This window comes from Amphiprion ocellaris, chromosome 22 (assembly GCF_022539595.1).
Source record: "Amphiprion ocellaris isolate individual 3 ecotype Okinawa chromosome 22, ASM2253959v1, whole genome shotgun sequence".
Taxonomy (NCBI): domain Eukaryota; kingdom Metazoa; phylum Chordata; class Actinopteri; family Pomacentridae; genus Amphiprion; species Amphiprion ocellaris.
In genome coordinates this window covers 9,231,959-9,257,958 of record NC_072787.1, presented here as the reverse complement: position 1 = coordinate 9,257,958, position 26,000 = coordinate 9,231,959, and the positions used below count along the sequence as shown (strand labels likewise).

The 26,000-nt window shown below is 38.3% G+C and overlaps 4 protein-coding genes across 5 annotated transcripts; 2 read left to right on the top strand and 2 right to left on the bottom strand.

Moving 5' to 3' along the window:
- Positions 1 to 13,169: 13,169 nt before the first annotated feature.
- LOC111575779 (uncharacterized) lies at positions 13,170 to 15,766 on the top strand. Its single transcript, XM_055006942.1, has 2 exons — positions 13,170 to 14,112; positions 14,674 to 15,766. The coding sequence occupies exons 1-2, from the start codon at positions 13,276 to 13,278 to the stop codon at positions 14,998 to 15,000; spliced, it is 1,164 nt and encodes a 387-aa protein (XP_054862917.1). The 5' UTR covers positions 13,170 to 13,275; the 3' UTR covers positions 15,001 to 15,766.
- Positions 15,734 to 18,848, bottom strand: LOC118470555 (uncharacterized). Of its 2 annotated transcripts, XM_035949907.2 has the most exons (3): positions 18,673 to 18,848; positions 17,788 to 17,970; positions 15,738 to 17,614 (listed from the first exon to the last, which is right to left on the bottom strand). In XM_035949907.2, exons 1-3 carry the CDS (start codon positions 18,748 to 18,750, stop codon positions 16,526 to 16,528), a joined length of 1,350 nt encoding a protein of 449 aa, XP_035805800.1. In that variant the 5' UTR covers positions 18,751 to 18,848; the 3' UTR covers positions 15,738 to 16,525. The 2 variants fall into 2 exon arrangements, with proteins under 2 accessions (XP_054862916.1, XP_035805800.1); XM_055006941.1 differs by lacking the exon at positions 17,788 to 17,970 and having other exon boundaries at positions 15,734 to 17,614.
- A 436-nt stretch (positions 18,849 to 19,284) lies between these two features.
- LOC118470554 (uncharacterized) lies at positions 19,285 to 22,387 on the top strand. The gene is made up of 3 exons (XM_055006946.1): positions 19,285 to 19,448; positions 20,151 to 20,333; positions 20,507 to 22,387. The coding sequence occupies exons 1-3, from the start codon at positions 19,371 to 19,373 to the stop codon at positions 21,593 to 21,595; spliced, it is 1,350 nt and encodes a 449-aa protein (XP_054862921.1). The 5' UTR covers positions 19,285 to 19,370; the 3' UTR covers positions 21,596 to 22,387.
- On the bottom strand, positions 22,358 to 24,943 carry LOC111571037 (uncharacterized). Its single transcript, XM_035949903.2, has 2 exons — positions 24,010 to 24,943; positions 22,358 to 23,447 (listed from the first exon to the last, which is right to left on the bottom strand). The coding sequence occupies exons 1-2, from the start codon at positions 24,844 to 24,846 to the stop codon at positions 23,121 to 23,123; spliced, it is 1,164 nt and encodes a 387-aa protein (XP_035805796.1). The 5' UTR covers positions 24,847 to 24,943; the 3' UTR covers positions 22,358 to 23,120.
- Positions 24,944 to 26,000: the final 1,057 nt, after the last annotated feature.

Here is a 26,000-nt window from a genome sequence, read left to right as displayed (position 1 = left end):
ATAATAACATGCCTTTAAATAAAAAAAAGTTTTGTTTAAATATAACTGAAATTTTAAACTTAGTTGCATCCACAACAGTAATTTCCTTGACTGTCTGACCTCACTACTTCTTGCACTTTATGTCTCCTTTCATCTCTTGTTTTAAGGAGTATTAGATTAATTAGTAATGCAAACACTACAGAGGCCTGTTCAGAGAACATGATTTTTTTTTTCACCTGATTCTAGAATTCTTCGGAGAACACAGGGGTTTGGCATTTTTCAAAAAACGGCCTGGTCGCCATCTTTTTTTTCCACAAAATTTCAACTTAAATTTGATAAAATTGACAAAATACAAATATTCAAAATGTACAAAAGTATTTTCACATTACCACAGAGCTATTAACGAATCACGGGACATCCAAGACACCATCTGATAAATATCGACACCCTCTTAAAATATTGGCCTGAGTCATTTTTTCAGGTTTTTCAGAAAACACAAAAAGCTGAACCACATCAAATTGAACCATGACCTTGGCCATTATACTACAGGGGTAGAATCGCATTATCTGTTGAACTGATTTTAACAGAGGTGGCCAACATCACGAGGAGATGGTACAAGCAAAACAATAATTTTTGTCAAAAAAGGCCATTATTTTAGGAAGGTGACGATATTTTACAACCAAGAAAACGCCCAGTTGCACCCAAATCTACATTTTTCTAACACGCAAACTAAAATTTTACGACTTCTGTAACTTCATATCAAGCAAATGTGACTATTTTTGGACTAATTTTGAACTGAAGCACCCAAAAAGAGACGCAGACTTACCTGAAAGGCGGCCGAGCCAGCGGCGGGCAGGAACAGACATCCGTCGGTGGTGCAGGAGGGTCTTGAAGCTTGATCCGAAGGTCGGTAATCCAAAAGGTCGTTATCCAAAAGTTTAGCTTTACAGCGCAACGAGGTTTTGCAGTGAGTCGACAGAAAGTCAAAGTGCAAAGGGGACGTTCTGAGGGCTGCAGGAGTTTTATATCACCTGGACGTTCTGTTGCTATGAGACGCACCTGCTGTGGTTCCAGCTGAGCAGACATCTTCTAATACTGGGTAAGAGATGGTTTGAACCCTCAGGATGCTGCTGCTGCATCTTCCCTCCACAATCTGACGCTTTTACACTTTACAGAAAAAAATTTTTTTTTGGCCAAAACTAATGGAAAATCCCCCGCATGACGCTCATGAAATTATTAAACGCTTATCAATTTATTACGCTCATTAAATACTGTATATTGAATTTTAATTTCAGTTTTATATACTAACCTCTATTGTTAATGTTACTAACCTGCTTTTTTTGTTATTTTATTTTGTTGTATGTAAGCTGCTGTACACTTACATTTGCCTCGGGATTAATAAAGTATCTATCTATCTATCTATCTATCTATCTATCTATCTATCTATCTATCTATCTATCTATCTATCTATCTATCTATCTATCCATCCATCCATCCATCCATCCATCCATCCATCCATCCATCCATCCATCCATCCATCCATCCATCCATCCATCCATCCATCCATCCATCCATCCATCCATCCATCCATCCATCTATCTATCTATCTATCTATCTATCTATGTAAACAGTAAAGACAATGGAAAAGCCACATGAGATTTTTTATAACATTTCCTCAAATCAGTAAAATTATTTCAAAACTATTCTGACATTAATAAGGTTGCCATCATCCAACCTGAAATGAGAATTAACTGTATATTCAGGAGGGGAAGCTATGATGGAAGGCTACAGATACTGGTGCCCCAGACACACAAAAAAAATACAAATGTGGCCCCAGTGAAGATAATGTGCCAAGGAAACATATCTAAGTCTTATCCACGTTAGTGATAAAGTAATACAGATGAGATACCCTGTTGTGTATCTCTAAGTGAAACAGAGAAGATGGAGGCTCTGCATGTAATAGCACCCAAACAATGAAGATCTAATGTAGGAACCCTTCAGCTGTCATGACAAGAAAGCTGAGGGTCTTTATACACTGTAAAAACTAAAACCAAAAGATTATAAAAAATGAAACATTAAAATATTGTGAAAATCTGGACAGAAAAAACACATTTCAAAAAATTGTGGAATACTCTAATGCAGGGGTATCAAACATGCGGCCACAGGTTTGATACCTCTGTAAAAACTTTGGAAGGAAAGTGTAAAAATTACAGAGAAGACATCAACTGCAAATTATAAATTTGGAAAACTTAAAATTTAAAATAATTTCTATACCTCGACAAGCTGTTTTGATCAAAAACACTAGATTGCTCATTGTTCTTTTGGCATTTTGTGTCTCATTTGTCTTGTTTTTGTTCTTTTCTCTTTTTTGCCGTTTTGTGTTTGCTTTTTGTCTCGCTTGTGCTTTTTGTCTTATTTTTGTCATTTTGTGTTTTGCTTTATTCGTTGTTTTGTGTACTGCTTTTTTCTACAGTATAAATACATAAGTACAGGTTGTTAACTTCACTTGCATCATTTACCATAAAGTGCGGTGTTTATTACACATTACCAGACTTTGTTGCTTCCTTCTTATCTAACTGTGAGTACCTCTCTTTCATTATGTATTTTCCTTATTTCATACTTTCATTGAAGAAAAATGGCATGAAATCAGGAAGGAATCTTAAAATTCTTTCTATTGATCCCATCTAGAAAAAAAAAGGATCTCTTACTTATCAGAAAAACTTTCAGTATTAGCTTTGGCTGCACTTTCAGAATGAGAATCAGTAACAACTATGTGTGTAATTTTCCATAACATGCTATAGCCATGTAGAATGAGAATCAGTGTTGCTTTCAGCTCCTGTCTGTTCTTCTCTTTCAATCTAATGTAAATACTGTTTTGTTTTGTTTTTTTTGTTTTTTTAGAAATATGTATAAAAGATTCCAGCTCAGCACCACAAAAGATTAGATGCTGCCTCTTGAGTAAACTAAAACCAGATTACATCTACAATTAGTTTCTTACTTTCATTTAGTTACCATTTTCCTGGTGGTGGTAACACCGATGGACACTTAGAAAAATGTTATATGTGTTGTTTCTTGTTGTTTGTTTTTGTTTTTAATAAACAAAAATAATACAATGAAAATAAATGTAACTTCTGTTTTTAAAAAGTATTTTCTGCATTACAACTATGTTACAAAGCACAAAAGACATTTCTCTTGGTCTCGCCATGCTTGTGCTGTTTCCACAGTGGTGCTAGACTTCAAAATAATTTGGGTTTAGATGGTTAGATAAAAAGGGTTGGATCAACAGGAAAAAACAAAAAAAAAGATCCCCTGTCCATTTTATTTCTTATGCCTACACCTTTCTCTTTTCCACTCTGACCACATGCAGTTTGCCCGCTTGTTCCCTCAGTCCCATTTAATTTAAATTCCTAAATATTTGTGGGAAAAAGTCTGTATGTTTATAATGCAGCACGGTGCACACATTTTTTAAATCACCTTAGTTATCCTGCGCTGACAATTTCACCATTGTGGTTCACCAGAAGGCAGCCAAAACTGGCAACAGCACAATGACATACAGCAGGTCCTATACTGCCACCTTCAGTATAAAAAGTGTAGTTGTTTTGAGGAATTTATACCTGCATTGCCATGTACATTTTTTTTAAATTAATGCTTATTTGTATGAAACAATGTCACATATACAGCATTTACAGTCCAAGCTAATTTGCAACAATCTACCCCTGACACCCAGGCACTGATTTTATTGATGTAGAGTTTTGTTCGTCTTTTCAAACTGTTATTAGAAATCTTCTGATTAGAAAAACAGGTATTTTTTCTTTTCTTTTTTGGTAAATTCTGTGAAACATTGCATCAATAACTACACAGTAAATTCTGCAGTGTTAAATTAACACTTAAAGAGTTAAATTTGACACTGATTCCGAGTCTATTTGGTCCTAACCTGAAGTAGGGTTAAATCTATAGTGTAATTTTCCTGTCAGGCCAAAATATCATCAGGTAGAAAATATAAAAACGCTGACCTTAGGTCTGCATAAAGTGGCAGTATGGGACAACATATAATGATGAACCCAATGTTCCATACGCCATTTGAACATCAAATGGTTTGAAGTAAGGCAGCTCATTTATGTCCAACACCTTTACAACTTTGTCTGGATGCAGCCTAATCTTAAAGGCATGGTAATGCTCATCAAAACACAGGGTTTCCATCAGTTTTCCACAGAGCAATACAATATCATTTTTCACAACAATAGTCTTTATCTTACAAAACACAGGCATATATCAAATGCCACCTCAGTACAGACAATGAAGTCACAGTGGTACTCTGTACCATGATGTTTTATCCACTTGGCAGAATACACACTGGCTGTTGACAATACAGCTCCAAATTTGGAAGCAACCTCTGGATGTTCTTTGAGCTCATCGAGCGTCAGTGTCTTTCCTGGACCTAAAGTTAATCTCTCCTTCCTATTGGTCTCCTGATACATTGCCATACAACTCTGGTGCTTTTTGGCTAATGATAGTGTAATGTTTTTAAAGCATTTCAATTGTTTCTTGAAGAAATTATGTTTAGCTTCATAACGCATGCACCACATGTGCAGAACCGGACCAATTTTCCTTATACAACAGGGGTAATGAATCATGAAGTGATGCTTTGGTAAGAGGTTGCAAGAAATAACTGCTTGAAGAGCCAATGATGATCAATGATTAAATGTTTGAGGTAAATGGTCACACCCGCTGACAGGACAGGTGAAAAAACAATGTTGACAATCTGTAGAAGCAAAAGTAAAAGATGCCAGTACTTATCATCTGACTGGAATAAACCTCCAAATATTAAAGGCATGTTGCACAGTAAGCACCAAGACTGCATGGCATTCAGGCCCAAATCATTACTTCCATCAAACAACTTTACTCTCGGTGGACGGTTTCGTTGCTGATTGTACCCATAGTCAAATGCATGTATTCTACAAGCTAGCTGTTCATCACTGAGGAAGTTATCATTAACGTACTGCAGAACAAGTTTCATCTCAAACTGAGCAACCCCCTCTAAAATATCATGCATTACATCTACAGAATAATTGGTTGCTGTGTTGAAATACTGAAGAGAGTTCAACAGACAAAAGCGTTTCGCACCATATACATGAGGTAGCATAGGATCTGTTTGTATAGTTTGACAGTGCGTTGCGTGCATCTCCATAGTTCTAAATACAATCCTAGGATCATCTTCACAGAACACGGTTTGAAATCCATCTTTGTCAAGGAGACAGAAACAACATCAATATCGAGCCCCAAACGACTCCACAAAGTCAAACAGACTATGCAAACCAAGATTATCTCCAGTGACCTGAATTAGGGTACCTCGAATCCTATGTTCAAACATGGGAATTTCAAGTCCCTCCATCTCAAGTCTTTTCAGATCATTGACAAGTGGTTCCAGTATCGAATTAAAACCATAATGTTTGATGTCCTGTGCATGGAAAAGAGCACACAAATGAATATTAATTAAAGAGGAAATAAAAATTGGGGGGAAATTCCTTAATGTAAAATATATAGCACCTAATTTATGTACACCCTTTTTAGAGCCCAAAGGATTTGCAGTTTCAAAGTCGTCATGAAACAGCTGAATCTGCAAGGCATCTTTTTCAACAGAAAACAGGAGACTTTCTTTATAATAGGTGGCATCCCTTAAGTCTGCATACATTCCTTCCTTTGGCATTAGTCTGGGCTTGAACATGTTTGCAATTTCTGGGTTTTGAACAACTATCTTCAGTGTTTCCAAAATGGGAACATATGCAAACTTATCAGTTACAATGACCTGGTCATATGTCCCACTAGTTTTGTTTCTTCTGCTGTCAAATCTTGTGCCAATCACCTTTTCAACAGGTTCAACATTTCCCCATTTTTCTGCAAAGTGCTTTTTTTTTGTTTAGTTTCTGAATTTAAGGGTGTGAATGGGTTTTCAAACTTTTGGAAGGTTTGGTCTAATTTGTCCTTACTGTCTGTGTCCTGTGGAGATAAACACTGCATAGCTGCATCTTTTGCCTGACTATGAATCTCAAAAAATACTTCCTCCATAGACGAGACAAAACTAGTTACAGTAGACTGACCTAATCCAGCTGCCTTAAGTTGTGCAACAGCATTGGCACACATATCCAGACAACTCCTATTAGACTTTCTTGACTCGGATGTTGTGGCTGTCTCATCTACATCAATCGTTGCTGCCTCGTCTACCCTGTTTAAGTGAACATTTGTGTCAATCTGTTGTTCAGTACATTCAGTGTGTCTGGTGTTCAAATGCTTCCTAAAACCACAAAAAGTACCAAACACACGGCCGCATCCAGTTTGAACACATTTAAGGCTTAGATTTTTTCCAGGCAGGTAACCATGAACTAATCGTAAATGTCTAACAAGCATGTTTGAACTAATTAACTCAGCTTGACAAACAAAACACTTCATGATGGAAGACAAATGTCAAACACTACAGAAGCAACCTCGCCCTAACTTCCGCAACATGAGTACTCTCTTTGACTTTGTCGACATCAATGCCGTACACAGTGGTCTGGATGAACACATACACGTTGTGGAGCATGGTGTTGTATGATGTTCCGAACACGAAGTGTGCCTTAAACGGTTCATCAAAAGCACCAAGAGAAGAGGGTGACCTGCAAGGTATGGCATTCTTGTCGAGAATGAAGAACTGGTGGATTGTGTTCTTCCTCGTTCCAACAGCCAAGAGATAGGGTTGAGTGCTGGTAGTAATGGCATCCAGATGCTCTTGGATGCTTGTTCAAGTCTATGGAGATAAAAAAAATATATGGTTGATATTATAATAGAAATGTTTGCATGATAAATTAATGTAAAATATACATAATTAAGAAAAAATACAAACCTTCTTGAAGACAACAAGATGCTTCTCAGCCCGGGATGCAGACATCTTTCCTGGCCTCTTCCGACCCAGAGCAGTAGGTGGAATCAAGTGTAAGAGCAGTAAAATCGATGAGAGGTCACTGTCCCAACCTGTAACAACACAAGTTTGATAACACGCTTGAATTGTGGACCGCCAATATCATTTAGTACACTGCAATGTCAGCAGCATCTTTATAACAATATAGATAAAAGATGGTACTTTAAAACCACCACAACAAACTACTCTATTCTAAAAATCCTTATGGTTAAGCCCACCATTTTATTCAATATACAGTTCCAGTCAACATTTTGGATGCACTTCCACATGTAAATGAATATATGCTTACAAACATCTTACTAAAGTCAACATCCACTTCAGCCCCCTCCTCAGGAGGATCAGCTGCCAGCAGGAGGTCCTCAAGCTCACTGATGGAGGGAAGCTTTCTGCATTGTTGGATGATCTTTTTCTTGAATGTGGTTGGCCACTTCTCCAGAAACTTGTCCTATACATCCTCTCCAAAAATCAGAACAAAATCCTGTTCAACCTGGAGAGGGATGTTTGGTGATAATTTCAGGATTACACAGTCAACCATAGTTAGAAGGTGCAATAGTTGTAAAATATTGATACAATTCCCATCTACTGAAGTGAAAACTATTAAAGTGTCATAACACTGTTAAAATGAGATAATTACCAAGCCTTTGATGTCTTTAAAACGTGGAAAATCAGATAGTATGTCGCTTGACTGCTGTGGGTCAAGGACCATGTTACACCGATGGACAAATGTCAGCTTCATCTTCTTCCTGACCGTGTCCTCATCAGCTGAATGTTTCATCAGTGAGATCGCTTCCTTGCACTCATCTTCACTCAGGACAGTCTCTGGAATGAATTGGGAAACTCGTCTGACAGTTGGTCCTCCCAGCATGTCCTCACCAGATGGTCCTTCCACTGATGGTAAACAATATGGGGACATACTACTGATGACAATCACATACATTTTAAAACACTTTTAGTCACTTGGATGTAACCATATTTTGAAGAAAAAATTGTTTGTTGGCTGAAAAGCATTGCAACATATACAACAAAGGCAATAACTGATCTTGTGGCTATTCTGTTCAATACACTTGTCCAATATTATTATAGGATTACCTCCAAATAATGATCGCCTGTCTTTAGCACTGCATCTCTGAATAGTTTTAAGTCTCCAGGCCAAGTACCCAGTGCCACTGTCGCCATCATAATAATGCTCCTTGGACAATGAAAGGATTGCAAAAATAGGCACTTTATTAGTGATAAAAGTGGAAAACAACATGCTCTGGGAGGATTCAAAATATTTTAAAATCATAACAACCATTACAGTTTGCAACTCACATAGCCATACTTGGAGAATGGGTCTCTGAGGTAGGGGAAGAAGTTCACAATTCCTCGCGCATACATTTCTTTCACCTGTCTGGGCGGAGATGAACTGCAAGAAAAAAAAATCACATTAATATTTCCTAGATTTACTTTAGATTTCAAATTACTCTGAAACCTAAATAAGAACACAAATGCTAATTAAAGCCAATAAACACATTACCCATTCTTCTCCGTCATATCAGCTACCAGTATGTTCACCATTTTCCTTCTGCTCTCATCTGCCAAGGACTTAGTTCGGTTGTATTCATTTATTATATATTCTCCACCAGATTTCTTGGTAAGAATGGATTCCACCAGCTTAAATACAAATACCAAACAAAAACAGAAAACAGTTTCAGGATTATATCTACTGCAATACAAAGTTAACTTAAATGCTGGACATAATGACTTCAACAAAGTCCTCAAACAATGCAGTTTAAGATCTCCATTTGTACCATTTTAATCCTTGTCCAATAGAAAGATTTAGTGCAGGGAAGTAAGGCTGTATCCTGAATCGATTAAAAACTGATACAATTAAAGGAGGAGTTAAATCGAGGCAGCAAAATTTGTGTCTGGATACTCTTTTTAAATGGTGGGGGAGGTGTGCTTAATATGTAGTTAGTCACTAAAGTGGCACAACAAGCAGGAAAAATGATCTGAACGCTGTCAGTAGCAGCTGCTGAGACAATGCTTCCTGATTAACTTAGACGCTAATGTCAGCTGTTAGCTCGCCATGTAACAAGTGTGTACGCAGTGTTCACGGAGAAATGAGCCTCGGTTGACATTGCCGTCACCCACCACAACAATTTCTAACAAGAAATGAGCCCTGGTTGAGCCCCAGTTGCAGCCCCCCTCCCCCCTTCCGGGATGCTGTTGCAAAAGCTTTGAATAGTCTCGATTAATTACTAATGAAAAACAACAACAATGTTGTGAGTGTTGACCTTAAAGCGCAACATACATAACATACACAGTCATCCCCTAACCAGACTAACAGAAGAGCAAAGGAAATAACCAAGTGCAGGTATTTCTATGGCTTTTATGATGTTTTACAAATGTAGGATTTGATAAACACATTACAGCTAAAATTTTGCATTCCCATATGCCCACATTCGAGCCAGTCTGTAATGACTGTCCTTTACATGGAAACAAAAACTTTGTTTATAAAAAGAACATAAGAGGAACATATATTTTTCAACTTTTCTTGTTTGAGAATTGAAATAACAGACTTATCATCTACGTTTTAACTTTAATCTAGCTTTCTTAAAAATCAGGATTCGAATCATATCGTGGGTTGAGTGTAGGGCTGCAACTAACAATTATTTTAATAATCGATTAATCGGTCGATTATTTTGTCGATTAATCGGATAAAAAAACAACACATTTTTAATTTCCACCGCTTTATTCAGAAAGGGAAGATTTGGACTGACAGAGCAAGAAAAATCATTGTAGCGAAGTATTCGTGTTCAACCATTGACAAAGGCCTCCTGTCAGTGACCATCATGTTGAGGATTACTCTCAGTCAGGACAGCAGCTTGCTGTGGCGGACATGCACACATCCCAGCAAATATTGTGTGTTGCGCTGCGGTTCTTTGCAAATGGAAGTTTTTTATATAATGTCAGAGATGCAGAGCACTTCAGTAAGACAACTGTATGCAGGACGGTCAGAAAAGCGAGCCTGGCCCTGGAATGACTTTTATCCATCTTTGTGGTTTTCCCTGGACATAAACCCTGTCAGAACCATTATATAAATATATATATATATATATATATATATAATATATATATATTATATAAAGATATATATATATATATATATATATATATATTATATATATATATATATATATATACATATAGTTGGCTGAGTAGAAGTCTGGTTAGTTTACATAGGCTTTAATTATTTAACAGAAACTTGATATGGATGCAGACATTTAGGCTGTGTGTGGGATAAAACCACTGCACAGTCAAACAGCCCACTTCATATTTAGGCTACTTTACAATGTAAAACATGATCAAAATGAGGTAGCTCCATGAGATTATGCCGACATCTTACCTGTTTGAACAATGTTTTTATATTTCATCTTAAGCTCCTGCCACATGCGCTTCTTCCCCGCGGGATTGCACCTAAATGAAAATAACTTAATAGGTCCCTACCATTTCAAACAGTTTTCCTGTAATATATTATTGTGATTTAAACTTACGCATTGACCCGGGCAGCAATGTTCTCCCACACCGTCTCCCTCTCTTTTGCAGCTGCAGGCGTTGCACTTCTTTCTAAAAACGTGTTCAAACTCGCTATATAAGCGCATTAAGATTTCCAACTCAAACGGTGTAGTCCTCTGCTTCCCCGTTGCCGTGGTGACTTGTCGAATCCGCGCTCCATTGATACTGGCTTTTCAGAGTTGTGGTGCACGCACTTAACTCCGGGTGAAACTACTCAGAGTTGATTTAACCAACTCAAATCAGTCGTTGTGAAACCGAAAACTCAGAGTTTTCTATCTCAGAGTAGATCAACTCAGAGTTCAGGGTTAAACTCAGAGTTTGTTGAACCTGCTTCGTGAAACGGACCCATGATGTCTTTCTCATCATGAAGCCTGTCATTTTTAGCTGTTCATGAAAAGAGAAAGATAGTATGAGTATGTATTACAACACAATTTACAACAACTCAGTAGTTATCTTATTTTATTTGCAGTATTTGGTTAAGGCAAGTAAGTAGTCCTAAAAGCAAAACACAAAGTGCACGCACGCACGCTCGCACACATATACATATATTTATATATATGTGTGTGTGTGTATATACACACACACACACACACACACATATATATGTATATATATATGTGTGTGTGTGTGTGTTTGTGTGTAAGCACCATAAAAAATGCTTCATTACATAAATTGAGATGGAAGAAGTTACTTTAAGCCCTGTTTGGTCTAAATGCAATTCATCCTGCCTCACTCCAACACAGACCAGTGTCTTCACTCAGACTTTGTGAGAAAATTAAAACTTGAGGCTTAATCTTTACCTTATTATCACCATTGTGTGCAAGTTACGTTTATTTATAAATCATATTCAAACCCTTCTTAAGCTGATTACAGTGAAATAAAAAGTATCACACGCACACACGCACACACACACGCCCGATCACTGTCATCAATCAGCTAACAAGCAAACACTAGCATCAGGTGAGCTACCAGACAGACTAATGTTACCTTTCCTCACCATAAAACGGAATAAACGTAGGAATCTGTAGTGACTTAACCTGCTGATGAGCTCCTTCATCCTCATCGGTGACTCAACGTGTTTCCGTTTCAGGTGTTCTATCGTCATCGTGGTGCTCCTGTGCAGTGTTGGGAGTAACGCGTTACTCAGTAAGGGATCCTTTATGATGTCCTCAAAGACATCATCATCCAACTCAGTCCCTGAACTGTCAACGACTTTAACACCTTCCATTACAGCCGGGACACCAAATTTGGAAAAATGCTAGGAAACAGGAACAAAAGCAGAAACCAAAAGGTCATTAGATATCTTTATTAAATTAGTTTCAAATTGGTTATTTTTAAGCAAAGAATACATCCAAATTTGAAGGGTGTGGGTAAAACATATATACACAAAAATAAGAAAAATGATCATTCCAAAACCTAATGACTTCAAACTCCCATAATTTCCAGTAGGGCTACCACTTTCTCAAAAGATCAAGTGCCAACGAATGTCAAATGGTATATGCAATGCAAAAAACACAAGATATCAAATGAAACATGACGATATCTGTAATCTTATGGCATTTCTTCATGCTAGTAAGTTATCAGGTGACTCATCATAGTGTAAAGCAGCTGCTTTGTACAAAGTCTCTCTTTGCTAGTTACCTCGCCATAAACGATGCAGAAACCGAAATATTTCCACATACTGCTTCTCAGATATTTTGGTGTTATAATTGTGCGCTCTGGCAGCCTATACTCACTAGTGTCCTCCATTTTTGTAGCAAACAACATAATATTACTAGCTTACTTTACTAGCAGGTCAATAGGACAGGTCATAGGTCAAGCTCATAGTAAAGATTTACAGAGCCATCTGCTGGATCAAACAGCAAACTACATCACATTATCTGTTGGGCTCATAGACAGTACATTTTGAATTCAAACCTGTCAGAGTTACAATCTGAACTTTTGATTGAAGATTTGATATAAAGCGAGAGCCCTAATCTCCAGTAAATCAGTTTTACATAGCTAAATTCAGTTAATAGCACAGTTAAAGCTCCTTGCACAAACCTCACATTCACAATATCAAATTCTTACCTGCATTCAAAAAGTCTGACAGATTTGGCTCCGTTATTCTAACAAACTTTTGGGCATCACCAAGTTTCACTTTGAGTAGCATCTTCCCTGCAGAAAGTATATTGCACATAAGCAGGATCAGCACAACATAATAGAGGTAAAAGTTCACATGCTCATTCTTACAATAAACAAAAACAACAAAATAAGTTTGACAGGCATATAGGGCCAGTTCTAATTAAATTAGGCAGGTTTTTATGGAGATGAATGCGTGTAACTTTTGATTAAAAAAGGTTTCAAGCCACATGCAGTTGACAAGCTATCAACTAGGCTAACAACTCATCTTGCCTTAGGTAAAAACATGTTTCCACCACAAAATCATTTTAATAAATCACATTTCTCTATACAGCAATAGGCCTTCTATCTAGAATTAAAACATACTTCACTATGATCAGCCCTGGCCACTTGTCTACATATTCTGACCTGAGGTTGTCAAATATCATAAACTTGAATGGTTTGTCAACAACAATCACTGTAGTTACGTTAGTTTATTTTAAGGCTACTGTACGGAGCCCCGGAAGGGACATGGAGAAGAAAAAAAAAAACAGGAAGAATCTCGAGAAACTTTCTCGGGATCCCGAGAAACTTTCTCGGGATCCCGAGAAACTTTCTCGGGATCCCGAGAAACTATAGGTATATATACTTCTGCATCTTTTTGGCTGTATGGAGAAACGACAATGGAGGACGCCCACCCATACGAGAGGTTTATTGAATTTTATTTTGAAATCGGCCTAAAATATAAGGACATTCAAGCAGTGCTTAGCAAAAGGCACAGTTTTCACATCAGCGAGAGACATCTCAAAAGGATTCTCAGCGCAAGGGGACACACTCGTCGCAAGTCATACTCTGACCTGGCCGTCCTGATAGACTTCATACACAGTGAACTACAGTCCTCCGGAATGCTTCATGGATACCGCTGGATGTACACGAAATGCAGAGAACATGGGCTACGTGTGAGGAAGGAGGATGTACGCTTGGTGCTGAAAGAGCTGGATCCCACAGGAGTGTCACTAAGACAGGCAAGGCGTCTTAGAAGGCGGAACTACTTCTCTAAAGGGCCCAATTTCATCTGGCACCTCGATTCCTACGATAAACTGAAACCATATGGCATTTGTATCAATGGGAGTATTGATGGTTTTTCTCGGAAAATTGTCTGGCTAAATGCATATACCACAAATAGTGACCCAAAGCTGATCGGAGGATACTATATTGAGGCCGTACAGCGTTTAGGAGGCTGCCCCAGAGTAGTGAGAGGCGATCCTGGAACTGAAAATGGTCATGTCAGAGGTTTTCAGCGTGTCCTCGTCCCAACCAATGCAGACGACCCCCTCGATAGCTACTTGGAAGGAGCCAGCACCGCCAATCAAAGAATCGAGTACTGGTGGAGGTTTCTTCGAAGCGAATGCGTGGAGTTTTGGTTGTGCTTGTTTTCCGACCTGCGAGACAACGGTTCCTTTGATGGTGGTTTTCTGGACAAAAGCCTGCTTCAGTTTTGTTGCATGGGACTCATCCAGGTGAGTGTCTAAGTCCGGTTTTCATATTGTTTCAGATTTGTGAAATTCATGAAGCACCAAGAAAACCACATTAAAGAGAACACAAACATATTAAAATTGCTACAGTAATCACAGCTCATAAAACAGACATAATTACAATTATACAATAATCAAAGGCATTTCTAACTATAGTCAATTGATCCAAGGTTAAGCTTATAGAAAAGTTAATTACATAAATTTATACATATACAAACTCACAGGAAAACTAGACACAATGCATGACCAGGGTTGAAAAGTAACTTCTTACATTTATTTATGTTACTGTAATTGTAACGTTTTTGAACAAGTATAGTTGACATCTCGTGCCCATTTCAAACTCGGTGAGGAAAGAGTGCCACCTTATTCAATATTAACACTACTACAGGGGTTGGGTCATATAAATTCATATTCACACACTTAATAAACAAATATTTATGGAAGGGAAAACGGCATACACATAAACCCAAACAAAGTACTTGGAGACAGGATTTTAAAACATGTTTCTAACACCTCCCCTCTTTTAATTTTTTAATTTTTTTATAGGACGAGCTTGATGACACTGCCAGCGTTTGGAACGCACACTCCATCAGGCCATCAAAGAACTTGAATGTCCCAAGTGGTCGACCCAATGTCATGTACGCCCTGCATGAACTCTATGGGACAAGAGACTTTCTTTCCGCTGTTGAAGATGAACATGTTCATCTCTGCAAACGTGAATGTACCTTCCGGTTGACCATACCTTGTGATCCTGACATGTTTGAACTGTGCAATATTATTATGACCGAATCCCATCTGACACCACCAACAGATCCATATCAGGCTTTGGACTTGTATATGCACCTGAGAGACACCATACGGGCATCTATTTAAAGGGGAACTATTGTGCACCTTCCAGTGTAATATTTTAAGTTTTTATACCTTTTCTTATCTATACTTTTCTCCGTGGAGTGAGGGTTTTCTTATAAAAAACCTTTTCAGAGCCCCCAGAACTGTTTTTATCATGGAATCAACAGGGAGCCAAAGTCACAAAAGCCGCAGTTTATTTTTTTTAATTACAAGAAACATTTTAGGTTTATTTCAATTATATTTTGCTAAAACCATAAACTCGGAAATTAAACTCATGGCTTTCCTGTAAAATTTAAACATGCTACACATTACATATTTTGCAAATTGTTATCAATTATAAATGACACATTTTTTCCCCTACTGAAATATGTTTGACTTGATGTCCTTTGTTAAAGTCAAGTAATGCTTTTTGATGACACTGTGAGCATCTGATGTGCATTTTAGTTGCCATTTATAACATTGTTAGGAGCAAACATGTCTGTAATTGAATTCAAAGAAAAATCTCAGTGTACTTACAAGTATGTAATATTAAGATGGATGTAGATCAAAGTCTTGATTTAGTTTTATCTGTAAGATGACTTGAACACTGATTGACATGTTCACCACTGATAGCATATGTTCTAGAAATGAGACACAGAACTTGTGTGGGGAAAATTATTTGGGCTTCTATTAGTTAATATAAAGAAGTTGCATGTATGACAAATGTAGAAATATATTTCTGAATACACAAAACATTTTCTAGCACGGATGTCTGGAAGTGCTACAAAAAATAAATAAAAGCCGGTACAAGCACTTCATTTCTTCAGTGTGAAATCATTTTATTCATATCCAGCATGAACTCCAGGCAACTTCACCTGATTAAATTGAAAATGTAACTCAGAACTTTGGTTTGCTATTACAAACACTCAAGGACAAACATTTTTAAAATTGGACAACATGTCTTGAAAATTTCATGGGAACATTTAACCTATAAAAATACATTCAGCAGCATCAAGTTATGTGCTGAATTAAGACAACAATTTCGAACAATATTATGGACATATTAAATATACATCTGATTACCAACTTCACATTAGGGCAGAGAAGACTCAGTGTCAGATGGGCCACATTAACTTGTAGATTTTGTAAACGGTCTTACATAGGTCTCTTCAACTTTTAACAGTTCTTTTTCCTGTTGACAATCAAATGCTTATGAATTAAACAATTTAAACACCTGAACATAAATATTTAACAATTCTACCAATGATAGACAGCTCTGAAATCTGTGATTGGCAAAAACATAAAGTGCTGTCTTGAGGATGAATTTGGGTCAAACTGAGGTAAAAGACAAAGTAATAGTTGTGTTATTTAAAATGAATTAAAAATGAAACAAACATCCCTTTAGCAAAGTACTATTGCACAAACAGAATTGTAGGTGGCAAACCACATCACATTGTATGTTTGCATTACAAAAGAAACAAAAAAGTAACAAAAACAATAAATAATATATAAAATTTCATACCATGTGATGCCTGTTTGTCTTAGGCCCTTACAAGGACTTTTCTCCAAGTCAAAGAATATTCATTTCAAGGTGGTTGCTGGACAGGATGTTGTCAAACTCTGTGCGAAATTCAGGGTAGGAACCATAAGTGCATGGTAGTTCAAGGGTTGCTCCACAGGTGTGAACAATAGGTCTCCTGTTGAGCCCAGTTTCAGCATTAAAGCATACCATAATTTTGTCAGTACATATGACAGATGAGCCAGTGCAGAAACGAAGGATTTTTTCAGCTTGGACTTGGTCAGCATTTTTCACGTAACGCTGGAAATGGTTAAAGGTTGTTTGCTCTCTCTGAGACAGCACCATTTTTGTTGTTTCAAGCAGCTGTGATACTCTTTTACCTGTGGCCTTCTTTGACTCATATAGAGACAATACACTCTCTCTGTTTGACAGTTTTCTCTGTATGAGTGCCATGGGTGTGGAGAAACAATCAACAATATACTTTGGTTCTTGAAGAATTACTTTATGAGCCATTGTTTGGATGGCAGGCTTGATATTGTTCTTTGGCGGTAGGCAATGGGAACCCATCCTTACAAACAGATCAAGCAGATCCTCTTCATCACTTTCTTCCATTGATCCCTGGAGAGCCTTCTCAACAGCTGCTCTCTCAAGAGGAGGAAGGTTGTTAAGAAAAGATGTCATGAGGGTGTCTGCATCCACTGAGTCAATACCATAGATGCAAGCTAAAATAAAAGCTTTTGAGATCCTCACTGGAAAGACACCATGGTCAAGTAATCCTTTCACCCATATCCGTCCAATCGCTTGCCATTCATCCTCACCAAAATCTGGCCTCAGCCTTGGAACGCGCTCTGCTTCACCTTCGCACTGTTCAAGAAATTGCTCCCAAAATGCAGTGTAAATCTCCCTTGACACACCAGCATCATCAAGAGCTTTTTCATTTACAAAGTCCATCTTTAGAGTTACATTCATTAAGCTGCTGTCCATAAATACAGCTAATAGATCTTCAACAACCTTTATCCTGCGAATAGATGCACGTCGTGGCCTATCTGGATCTCCTGAGGTATCAGCGGAGGGTGATGGGGAAAGCTGGCTGCTTGAATATGAAGGCAAGTCTTGTGGAAAGAAATTCAGTTCATTGTCCTGTTAGAAAAAAAACATATACACAAAAACAACAATACAGGATGGTGAAAGAAAGAAGCAGAGGTCAAAATAAACTTTTACTATGGTTACTATAAATCAAAACCCAAATAAAATTGGCTAATACTTGAAAAATATCTTTATAGAATGATTCTTTTGAGTTTCATTAAACTTACTACTCCTGTAGTCTTTGATTTCATTTTCCGTAATCCAATTTTATCCCTCAATCTCTGCAAAAGAGTCTCTTTATTTGCGCAGCCCAGGTTACAGAAGGAGAGAACAGCGACTCGGTCTCCATAAGAGGTGATGTATCGTGACATTTGTTCATCAGTCATGACAGACAGCACTGCCTTGTCAACCTGTAAACATAACAAATTTGATGTTGAATATAAATGATGAATACACACATATTATCTAAGTTTGAAAACACATATTATGAGATGTTTCTTGTATTTCAGTTGTAACTTTCATACTTTCAGCCAGCCATGGTTCACTTAAGCCAAAGACAGTGCACTTTCAGTAATCTAATAGTAACAGCTTGCACATGACTCCAAGCTACTAAATTCTAAGCACAATTCAATTTAATTCAATACAATTCCATTGTAATGAACTACTTTCAGTTTTTGTTTTAGACTTTTGATGAATTAACAGTGACTTTAATGTACTTTTGACTGGGCCTTGCCAACGTTAAATGTCAAATCATAAATAACATCATCACTCCATTGCATAACTTTAAATATGATTTTACAGCTCATGCTTAAAGCACACTGTCCGAGGTTCCTCCGCCAATTCTATGCGGTTATTGACAATGATATTTTGCCATTTGTACTTATGTATCATAGCGAGTCTTTGTGCAAGTTATTTGTTAATCATCGTAATGCATGAATAATTACATCACAACATTGTATGAGTTTATGTACTGATGCCACAGCATGGAAGCTATGAGCGCTCACCTGAGCTAAAGTTAGCGTAAGATTAATGTCACCACCGTACTGCATCAATTCAATTATCACCTCAGGCTCTCAAGTCACGTTAATTCAATGCTTGAATTTCCCCCCTACCTTGTCCCGTTTCATGTTGAGTACAGCCTCTTGAGGGACGTCTCTTGACCGCAGGAAATGTTCCAAATCCTCCTCCATAGCAACGGAGGGCTCCGTACATAGCAGCTCCTCCGTCGTGGGTTGTGAATTGTACGGAGCCCCGGAAGGGACATGGAGGGAAAAAAAAAACAGGAAGAATCCCGAGAAAGTTTCTCGGGATCTCGCGAAACTTTCTCGGGATCCCAAGAAAGTTTCGCGAGATCCCGAGAAAGTTTCGCGAGATCCCGAGAAACTTTCTCGGGATCCCGAGAAACTTTTTCGGGATCTCGCAACTTTTGCGAGATCTCGCGGAGAATCACAATTCACAACCCACGACGGAGGAGCTGCTATGTACGGAGCCCTCCGTTGCTATGGAGGAGGATTTGGAACATTTCCTGCGGTCAAGAGACGTCCCTCAAGTACGGAGCCCCGGAAGGGACATGGAGGGAAAAAAAAAAACAGGAAGAATCCCGAGAAAGTTTCTCGGGATCTCGCGAAACTTTCTCGGGATCCCAAGAAAGTTTCGCGAGATCCCGAGAAAGTTTCGCGAGATCCCGAGAAACTTTCTCGGGATCCCGAGAAACTTTTTCGGGATCTCGCAACTTTTGCGAGATCTCGCGGAGAATCACAATTCACAACCCACGACGGAGGAGCTGCTATGTACGGAGCCCTCCGTTGCTATGGAGGAGGATTTGGAACATTTCCTGCGGTCAAGAGACGTTCCTCAAGAGGCTGTACTCAACATGAAACGGGACAAGGTAGGGGGGAAATTCAAGCATTGAATTAACGTGACTTGAGAGCCTGAGGTGATAATTGAATTGATGCAGTACGGTGGTGACATTAATCTTACGCTAACTTTAGCTCAGGTGAGCGCTCATAGCTTCCATGCTGTGGCATCAGTACATAAACTCATACAATGTTGTGATGTAATTATTCATGCATTACGATGATTAACAAATAACTTGCACAAAGACTCGCTATGATACATAAGTACAAATGGCAAAATATCATTGTCAATAACCGCATAGAATTGGCGGAGGAACCTCGGACAGTGTGCTTTAAGCATGAGCTGTAAAATCATATTTAAAGTTATGCAATGGAGTGATGATGTTATTTATGATTTGACATTTAACGTTGGCAAGGCCCAGTCAAAAGTACATTAAAGTCACTGTTAATTCATCAAAAGTCTAAAACAAAAACTGAAAGTAGTTCATTACAATGGAATTGTATTGAATTAAATTGAATTGTGTTTAGAATTTAGTAGCTTGGAGTCATGTGCAAGCTGTTACTATTAGATTACTGAAAGTGCACTGTCTTTGGCTTAAGTGAACCATGGCTGGCTGAAAGTATGAAAGTTACAACTGAAATACAAGAAACATCTCATAATATGTGTTTTCAAACTTAGATAATATGTGTGTATTCATCATTTATATTCAACATCAAATTTGTTATGTTTACAGGTTGACAAGGCAGTGCTGTCTGTCATGACTGATGAACAAATGTCACGATACATCACCTCTTATGGAGACCGAGTCGCTGTTCTCTCCTTCTGTAACCTGGGCTGCGCAAATAAAGAGACTCTTTTGCAGAGATTGAGGGATAAAATTGGATTACGGAAAATGAAATCAAAGACTACAGGAGTAGTAAGTTTAATGAAACTCAAAAGAATCATTCTATAAAGATATTTTTCAAGTATTAGCCAATTTTATTTGGGTTTTGATTTATAGTAACCATAGTAAAAGTTTATTTTGACCTCTGCTTCTTTCTTTCACCATCCTGTATTGTTGTTTTTGTGTATATGTTTTTTTTCTAACAGGACAATGAACTGAATTTCTTTCCACAAGACTTGCCTTCATATTCAAGCAGCCAGCTTTCCCCATCACCCTCCGCTGATACCTCAGGAGATCCAGATAGGCCACGACGTGCATCTATTCGCAGGATAAAGGTTGTTGAAGATCTATTAGCTGTATTTATGGACAGCAGCTTAATGAATGTAACTCTAAAGATGGACTTTGTAAATGAAAAAGCTCTTGATGATGCTGGTGTGTCAAGGGAGATTTACACTGCATTTTGGGAGCAATTTCTTGAACAGTGCGAAGGTGAAGCAGAGCGCGTTCCAAGGCTGAGGCCAGATTTTGGTGAGGATGAATGGCAAGCGATTGGACGGATATGGGTGAAAGGATTACTTGACCATGGTGTCTTTCCAGTGAGGATCTCAAAAGCTTTTATTTTAGCTTGCATCTATGGTATTGACTCAGTGGATGCAGACACCCTCATGACATCTTTTCTTAACAACCTTCCTCCTCTTGAGAGAGCAGCTGTTGAGAAGGCTCTCCAGGGATCAATGGAAGAAAGTGATGAAGAGGATCTGCTTGATCTGTTTGTAAGGATGGGTTCCCATTGCCTACCGCCAAAGAACAATATCAAGCCTGCCATCCAAACAATGGCTCATAAAGTAATTCTTCAAGAACCAAAGTATATTGTTGATTGTTTCTCCACACCCATGGCACTCATACAGAGAAAACTGTCAAACAGAGAGAGTGTATTGTCTCTATATGAGTCAAAGAAGGCCACAGGTAAAAGAGTATCACAGCTGCTTGAAACAACAAAAATGGTGCTGTCTCAGAGAGAGCAAACAACCTTTAACCATTTCCAGCGTTACGTGAAAAATGCTGACCAAGTCCAAGCTGAAAAAATCCTTCGTTTCTGCACTGGCTCATCTGTCATATGTACTGACAAAATTATGGTATGCTTTAATGCTGAAACTGGGCTCAACAGGAGACCTATTGTTCACACCTGTGGAGCAACCCTTGAACTACCATGCACTTATGGTTCCTACCCTGAATTTCGCACAGAGTTTGACAACATCCTGTCCAGCAACCACCTTGAAATGAATATTCTTTGACTTGGAGAAAAGTCCTTGTAAGGGCCTAAGACAAACAGGCATCACATGGTATGAAATTTTATATATTATTTATTGTTTTTGTTACTTTTTTGTTTCTTTTGTAATGCAAACATACAATGTGATGTGGTTTGCCACCTACAATTCTGTTTGTGCAATAGTACTTTGCTAAAGGGATGTTTGTTTCATTTTTAATTCATTTTAAATAACACAACTATTACTTTGTCTTTTACCTCAGTTTGACCCAAATTCATCCTCAAGACAGCACTTTATGTTTTTGCCAATCACAGATTTCAGAGCTGTCTATCATTGGTAGAATTGTTAAATATTTATGTTCAGGTGTTTAAATTGTTTAATTCATAAGCATTTGATTGTCAACAGGAAAAAGAACTGTTAAAAGTTGAAGAGACCTATGTAAGACCGTTTACAAAATCTACAAGTTAATGTGGCCCATCTGACACTGAGTCTTCTCTGCCCTAATGTGAAGTTGGTAATCAGATGTATATTTAATATGTCCATAATATTGTTCGAAATTGTTGTCTTAATTCAGCACATAACTTGATGCTGCTGAATGTATTTTTATAGGTTAAATGTTCCCATGAAATTTTCAAGACATGTTGTCCAATTTTAAAAATGTTTGTCCTTGAGTGTTTGTAATAGCAAACCAAAGTTCTGAGTTACATTTTCAATTTAATCAGGTGAAGTTGCCTGGAGTTCATGCTGGATATGAATAAAATGATTTCACACTGAAGAAATGAAGTGCTTGTACCGGCTTTTATTTATTTTTTGTAGCACTTCCAGACATCCGTGCTAGAAAATGTTTTGTGTATTCAGAAATATATTTCTACATTTGTCATACATGCAACTTCTTTATATTAACTAATAGAAGCCCAAATAATTTTCCCCACACAAGTTCTGTGTCTCATTTCTAGAACATATGCTATCAGTGGTGAACATGTCAATCAGTGTTCAAGTCATCTTACAGATAAAACTAAATCAAGACTTTGATCTACATCCATCTTAATATTACATACTTGTAAGTACACTGAGATTTTTCTTTGAATTCAATTACAGACATGTTTGCTCCTAACAATGTTATAAATGGCAACTAAAATGCACATCAGATGCTCACAGTGTCATCAAAAAGCATTACTTGACTTTAACAAAGGACATCAAGTCAAACATATTTCAGTAGGGGAAAAAATGTGTCATTTATAATTGATAACAATTTGCAAAATATGTAATGTGTAGCATGTTTAAATTTTACAGGAAAGCCATGAGTTTAATTTCCGAGTTTATGGTTTTAGCAAAATATAATTGAAATAAACCTAAAATGTTTCTTGTAATTAAAAAAAATAAACTGCGGCTTTTGTGACTTTGGCTCCCTGTTGATTCCATGATAAAAACAGTTCTGGGGGCTCTGAAAAGGTTTTTTATAAGAAAACCCTCACTCCACGGAGAAAAGTATAGATAAGAAAAGGTATAAAAACTTAAAATATTACACTGGAAGGTGCACAATAGTTCCCCTTTAAATAGATGCCCGTATGGTGTCTCTCAGGTGCATATACAAGTCCAAAGCCTGATATGGATCTGTTGGTGGTGTCAGATGGGATTCGGTAATAATAATATTGCACAGTTCAAACATGTCAGGATCACAAGGTATGGTCAACCGGAAGGTACATTCACGTTTGCAGAGATGAACATGTTCATCTTCAACAGCGGAAAGAAAGTCTCTTGTCCCATAGAGTTCAGGCAGGGCGTACATGACATTGGGTCGACCACTTGGGACATTCAAGTTCTTTGATGGCCTGATGGAGTGTGCGTTCCAAACGCTGGCAGTGTCATCAAGCTCGTCCTATAAAAAAAATTTAAAAATTAAAAGAGGGGAGGTGTTAGAAACATGTTTTAAAATCCTGTCTCCAAGTACTTTGTTTGGGTTTATGTGTATGCCGTTTTCCCTTCCATAAATATTTGTTTATTAAGTGTGTGAATATGAATTTATATGACCCAACCCCTGTAGTAGTGTTAATATTGAATAAGGTGGCACTCTTTCCTCACCGAGTTTGAAATGGGCACGAGATGTCAACTATACTTGTTCAAAAACGTTACAATTACAGTAACATAAATAAATGTAAGAAGTTACTTTTCAACCCTGGTCATGCATTGTGTCTAGTTTTCCTGTGAGTTTGTATATGTATAAATTTATGTAATTAACTTTTCTATAAGCTTAACCTTGGATCAATTGACTATAGTTAGAAATGCCTTTGATTATTGTATAATTGTAATTATGTCTGTTTTATGAGCTGTGATTACTGTAGCAATTTTAATATGTTTGTGTTCTCTTTAATGTGGTTTTCTTGGTGCTTCATGAATTTCACAAATCTGAAACAATATGAAAACCGGACTTAGACACTCACCTGGATGAGTCCCATGCAACAAAACTGAAGCAGGCTTTTGTCCAGAAAACCACCATCAAAGGAACCGTTGTCTCGCAGGTCGGAAAACAAGCACAACCAAAACTCCACGCATTCGCTTCGAAGAAACCTCCACCAGTACTCGATTCTTTGATTGGCGGTGCTGGCTCCTTCCAAGTAGCTATCGAGGGGGTCGTCTGCATTGGTTGGGACGAGGACACGCTGAAAACCTCTGACATGACCATTTTCAGTTCCAGGATCGCCTCTCACTACTCTGGGGCAGCCTCCTAAACGCTGTACGGCCTCAATATAGTATCCTCCGATCAGCTTTGGGTCACTATTTGTGGTATATGCATTTAGCCAGACAATTTTCCGAGAAAAACCATCAATACTCCCATTGATACAAATGCCATATGGTTTCAGTTTATCGTAGGAATCGAGGTGCCAGATGAAATTGGGCCCTTTAGAGAAGTAGTTCCGCCTTCTAAGACGCCTTGCCTGTCTTAGTGACACTCCTGTGGGATCCAGCTCTTTCAGCACCAAGCGTACATCCTCCTTCCTCACACGTAGCCCATGTTCTCTGCATTTCGTGTACATCCAGCGGTATCCATGAAGCATTCCGGAGGACTGTAGTTCACTGTGTATGAAGTCTATCAGGACGGCCAGGTCAGAGTATGACTTGCGACGAGTGTGTCCCCTTGCGCTGAGAATCCTTTTGAGATGTCTCTCGCTGATGTGAAAACTGTGCCTTTTGCTAAGCACTGCTTGAATGTCCTTATATTTTAGGCCGATTTCAAAATAAAATTCAATAAACCTCTCGTATGGGTGGGCGTCCTCCATTGTCGTTTCTCCATACAGCCAAAAAGATGCAGAAGTATATATACCTATAGTTTCTCGGGATCCCGAGAAAGTTTCTCGAGATTCTTCCTGTTTTTTTTTTCTTCTCCATGTCCCTTCCGGGGCTCCGTACAATTAAGCTAGCATCCTCTCGATCACATTAGCTCTTTTAGAATTCGGTATTTTCAGATACAAAACCGCTAGAAAATAACTGAAATGCTCAGTGAACAACGATATACAGTAATTCTGACATCCTGCTTCAGTTGAAATTGCAAATAATTAGTTTAGTGAGTAATGAGGAGAAGTTTACCGTCACTTTCCACTTCGAGAAAATGGCGTCGCTTTCCACTTCGAGAAAATGGCGCCTTCAAAGTTCTGACTGGTTTGAAAATGAGGAGGAGGTGGGGGGAGCTCTTCAGAGTACTTCTAACACTACCTCATTTAACTCGGGGAATTAACACCAACACTGGGGGGCGTTTTACTCCAGCAGTTGTTGAAATAGCTCTGATAGAGTCAATGCAGGGCTGCACAGTGGCGTAGTGGTTAGCACTTTCGCCTTGCAGCGAGAAGATCCCTGGTTCCCGTCCCGGCTTTCCCAGGATCTTTCTGCATGGAGTTTGCATGTTCTCCCTGTGCATGCGTGGGTTTTCTCCGGGTACTCCGGCTTCCTCCCACAGTCCAAAAATATGCTGAGGTTAATTGATCATTCTAAATTGCCCGTAAGTGTGAATGTGAGAGTGATTGTTTGTCTCTGTATGTAGCCCTGCGACAGACTGGCGACCTGTCTAGGGTGTCCCCTGCCTTCGCCGGAGTCAGCTGGGATAGGCTCCAGGCTCCAGCCCCCCCCCCCCCCCCCCCCCCCCCCCCCCCGCGACCCTAATGAGGATTAAGCGGTGTACAGAGATTGGATGGATGGAGAGTCAATGCACTTTGAAACTGCATATTTAACACTGGGGACTTTACTGTGTACTTCAATTTTAAGTCCACACATCGGTGGGCATTGATGATTCAATAATATCTAAATAAGTCTGTTAAAAATGTGCGTTATTGACATAAAGCGGTTTAATACATCACAAAAAGAGGCAATTAAGTTTGGTGAGTCAAAATTCTAATTGTAATTCATGCTATTTATTCATTTCTACTCAGTATTTTCGCTT

Excerpts from the sequence above, each read along its gene's own strand:
- LOC111575779 (XM_055006942.1), top strand. The coding sequence starts at position 13,276 with ATGGAGGACGCCCACCCATACGAGAGGTTTATTGAATTTTATTTTGAA. Across the intron at positions 14,113-14,673 it reads GTTGCATGGGACTCATCCAG|GACGAGCTTGATGACACTGC; the intron begins GTGAGTGTCTAA and ends ATTTTTTTATAG.
- LOC118470554 (XM_055006946.1), top strand. The coding sequence starts at position 19,371 with ATGGAGGAGGATTTGGAACATTTCCTGCGGTCAAGAGACGTTCCTCAA. Across the intron at positions 19,449-20,150 it reads TCAACATGAAACGGGACAAG|GTTGACAAGGCAGTGCTGTC; the intron begins GTAGGGGGGAAA and ends TTATGTTTACAG. Across the intron at positions 20,334-20,506 it reads AATCAAAGACTACAGGAGTA|GACAATGAACTGAATTTCTT; the intron begins GTAAGTTTAATG and ends TTTTTCTAACAG.
- LOC111571037 (XM_035949903.2), bottom strand. The coding sequence starts at position 24,846 with ATGGAGGACGCCCACCCATACGAGAGGTTTATTGAATTTTATTTTGAA. Across the intron at positions 23,448-24,009 it reads GTTGCATGGGACTCATCCAG|GACGAGCTTGATGACACTGC; the intron begins GTGAGTGTCTAA and ends TTTTTTTTATAG.
- LOC118470555 (XM_035949907.2), bottom strand. The coding sequence starts at position 18,750 with ATGGAGGAGGATTTGGAACATTTCCTGCGGTCAAGAGACGTCCCTCAA. Across the intron at positions 17,971-18,672 it reads TCAACATGAAACGGGACAAG|GTTGACAAGGCAGTGCTGTC; the intron begins GTAGGGGGGAAA and ends TTATGTTTACAG. Across the intron at positions 17,615-17,787 it reads AATCAAAGACTACAGGAGTA|GACAATGAACTGAATTTCTT; the intron begins GTAAGTTTAATG and ends TTTTTCTAACAG.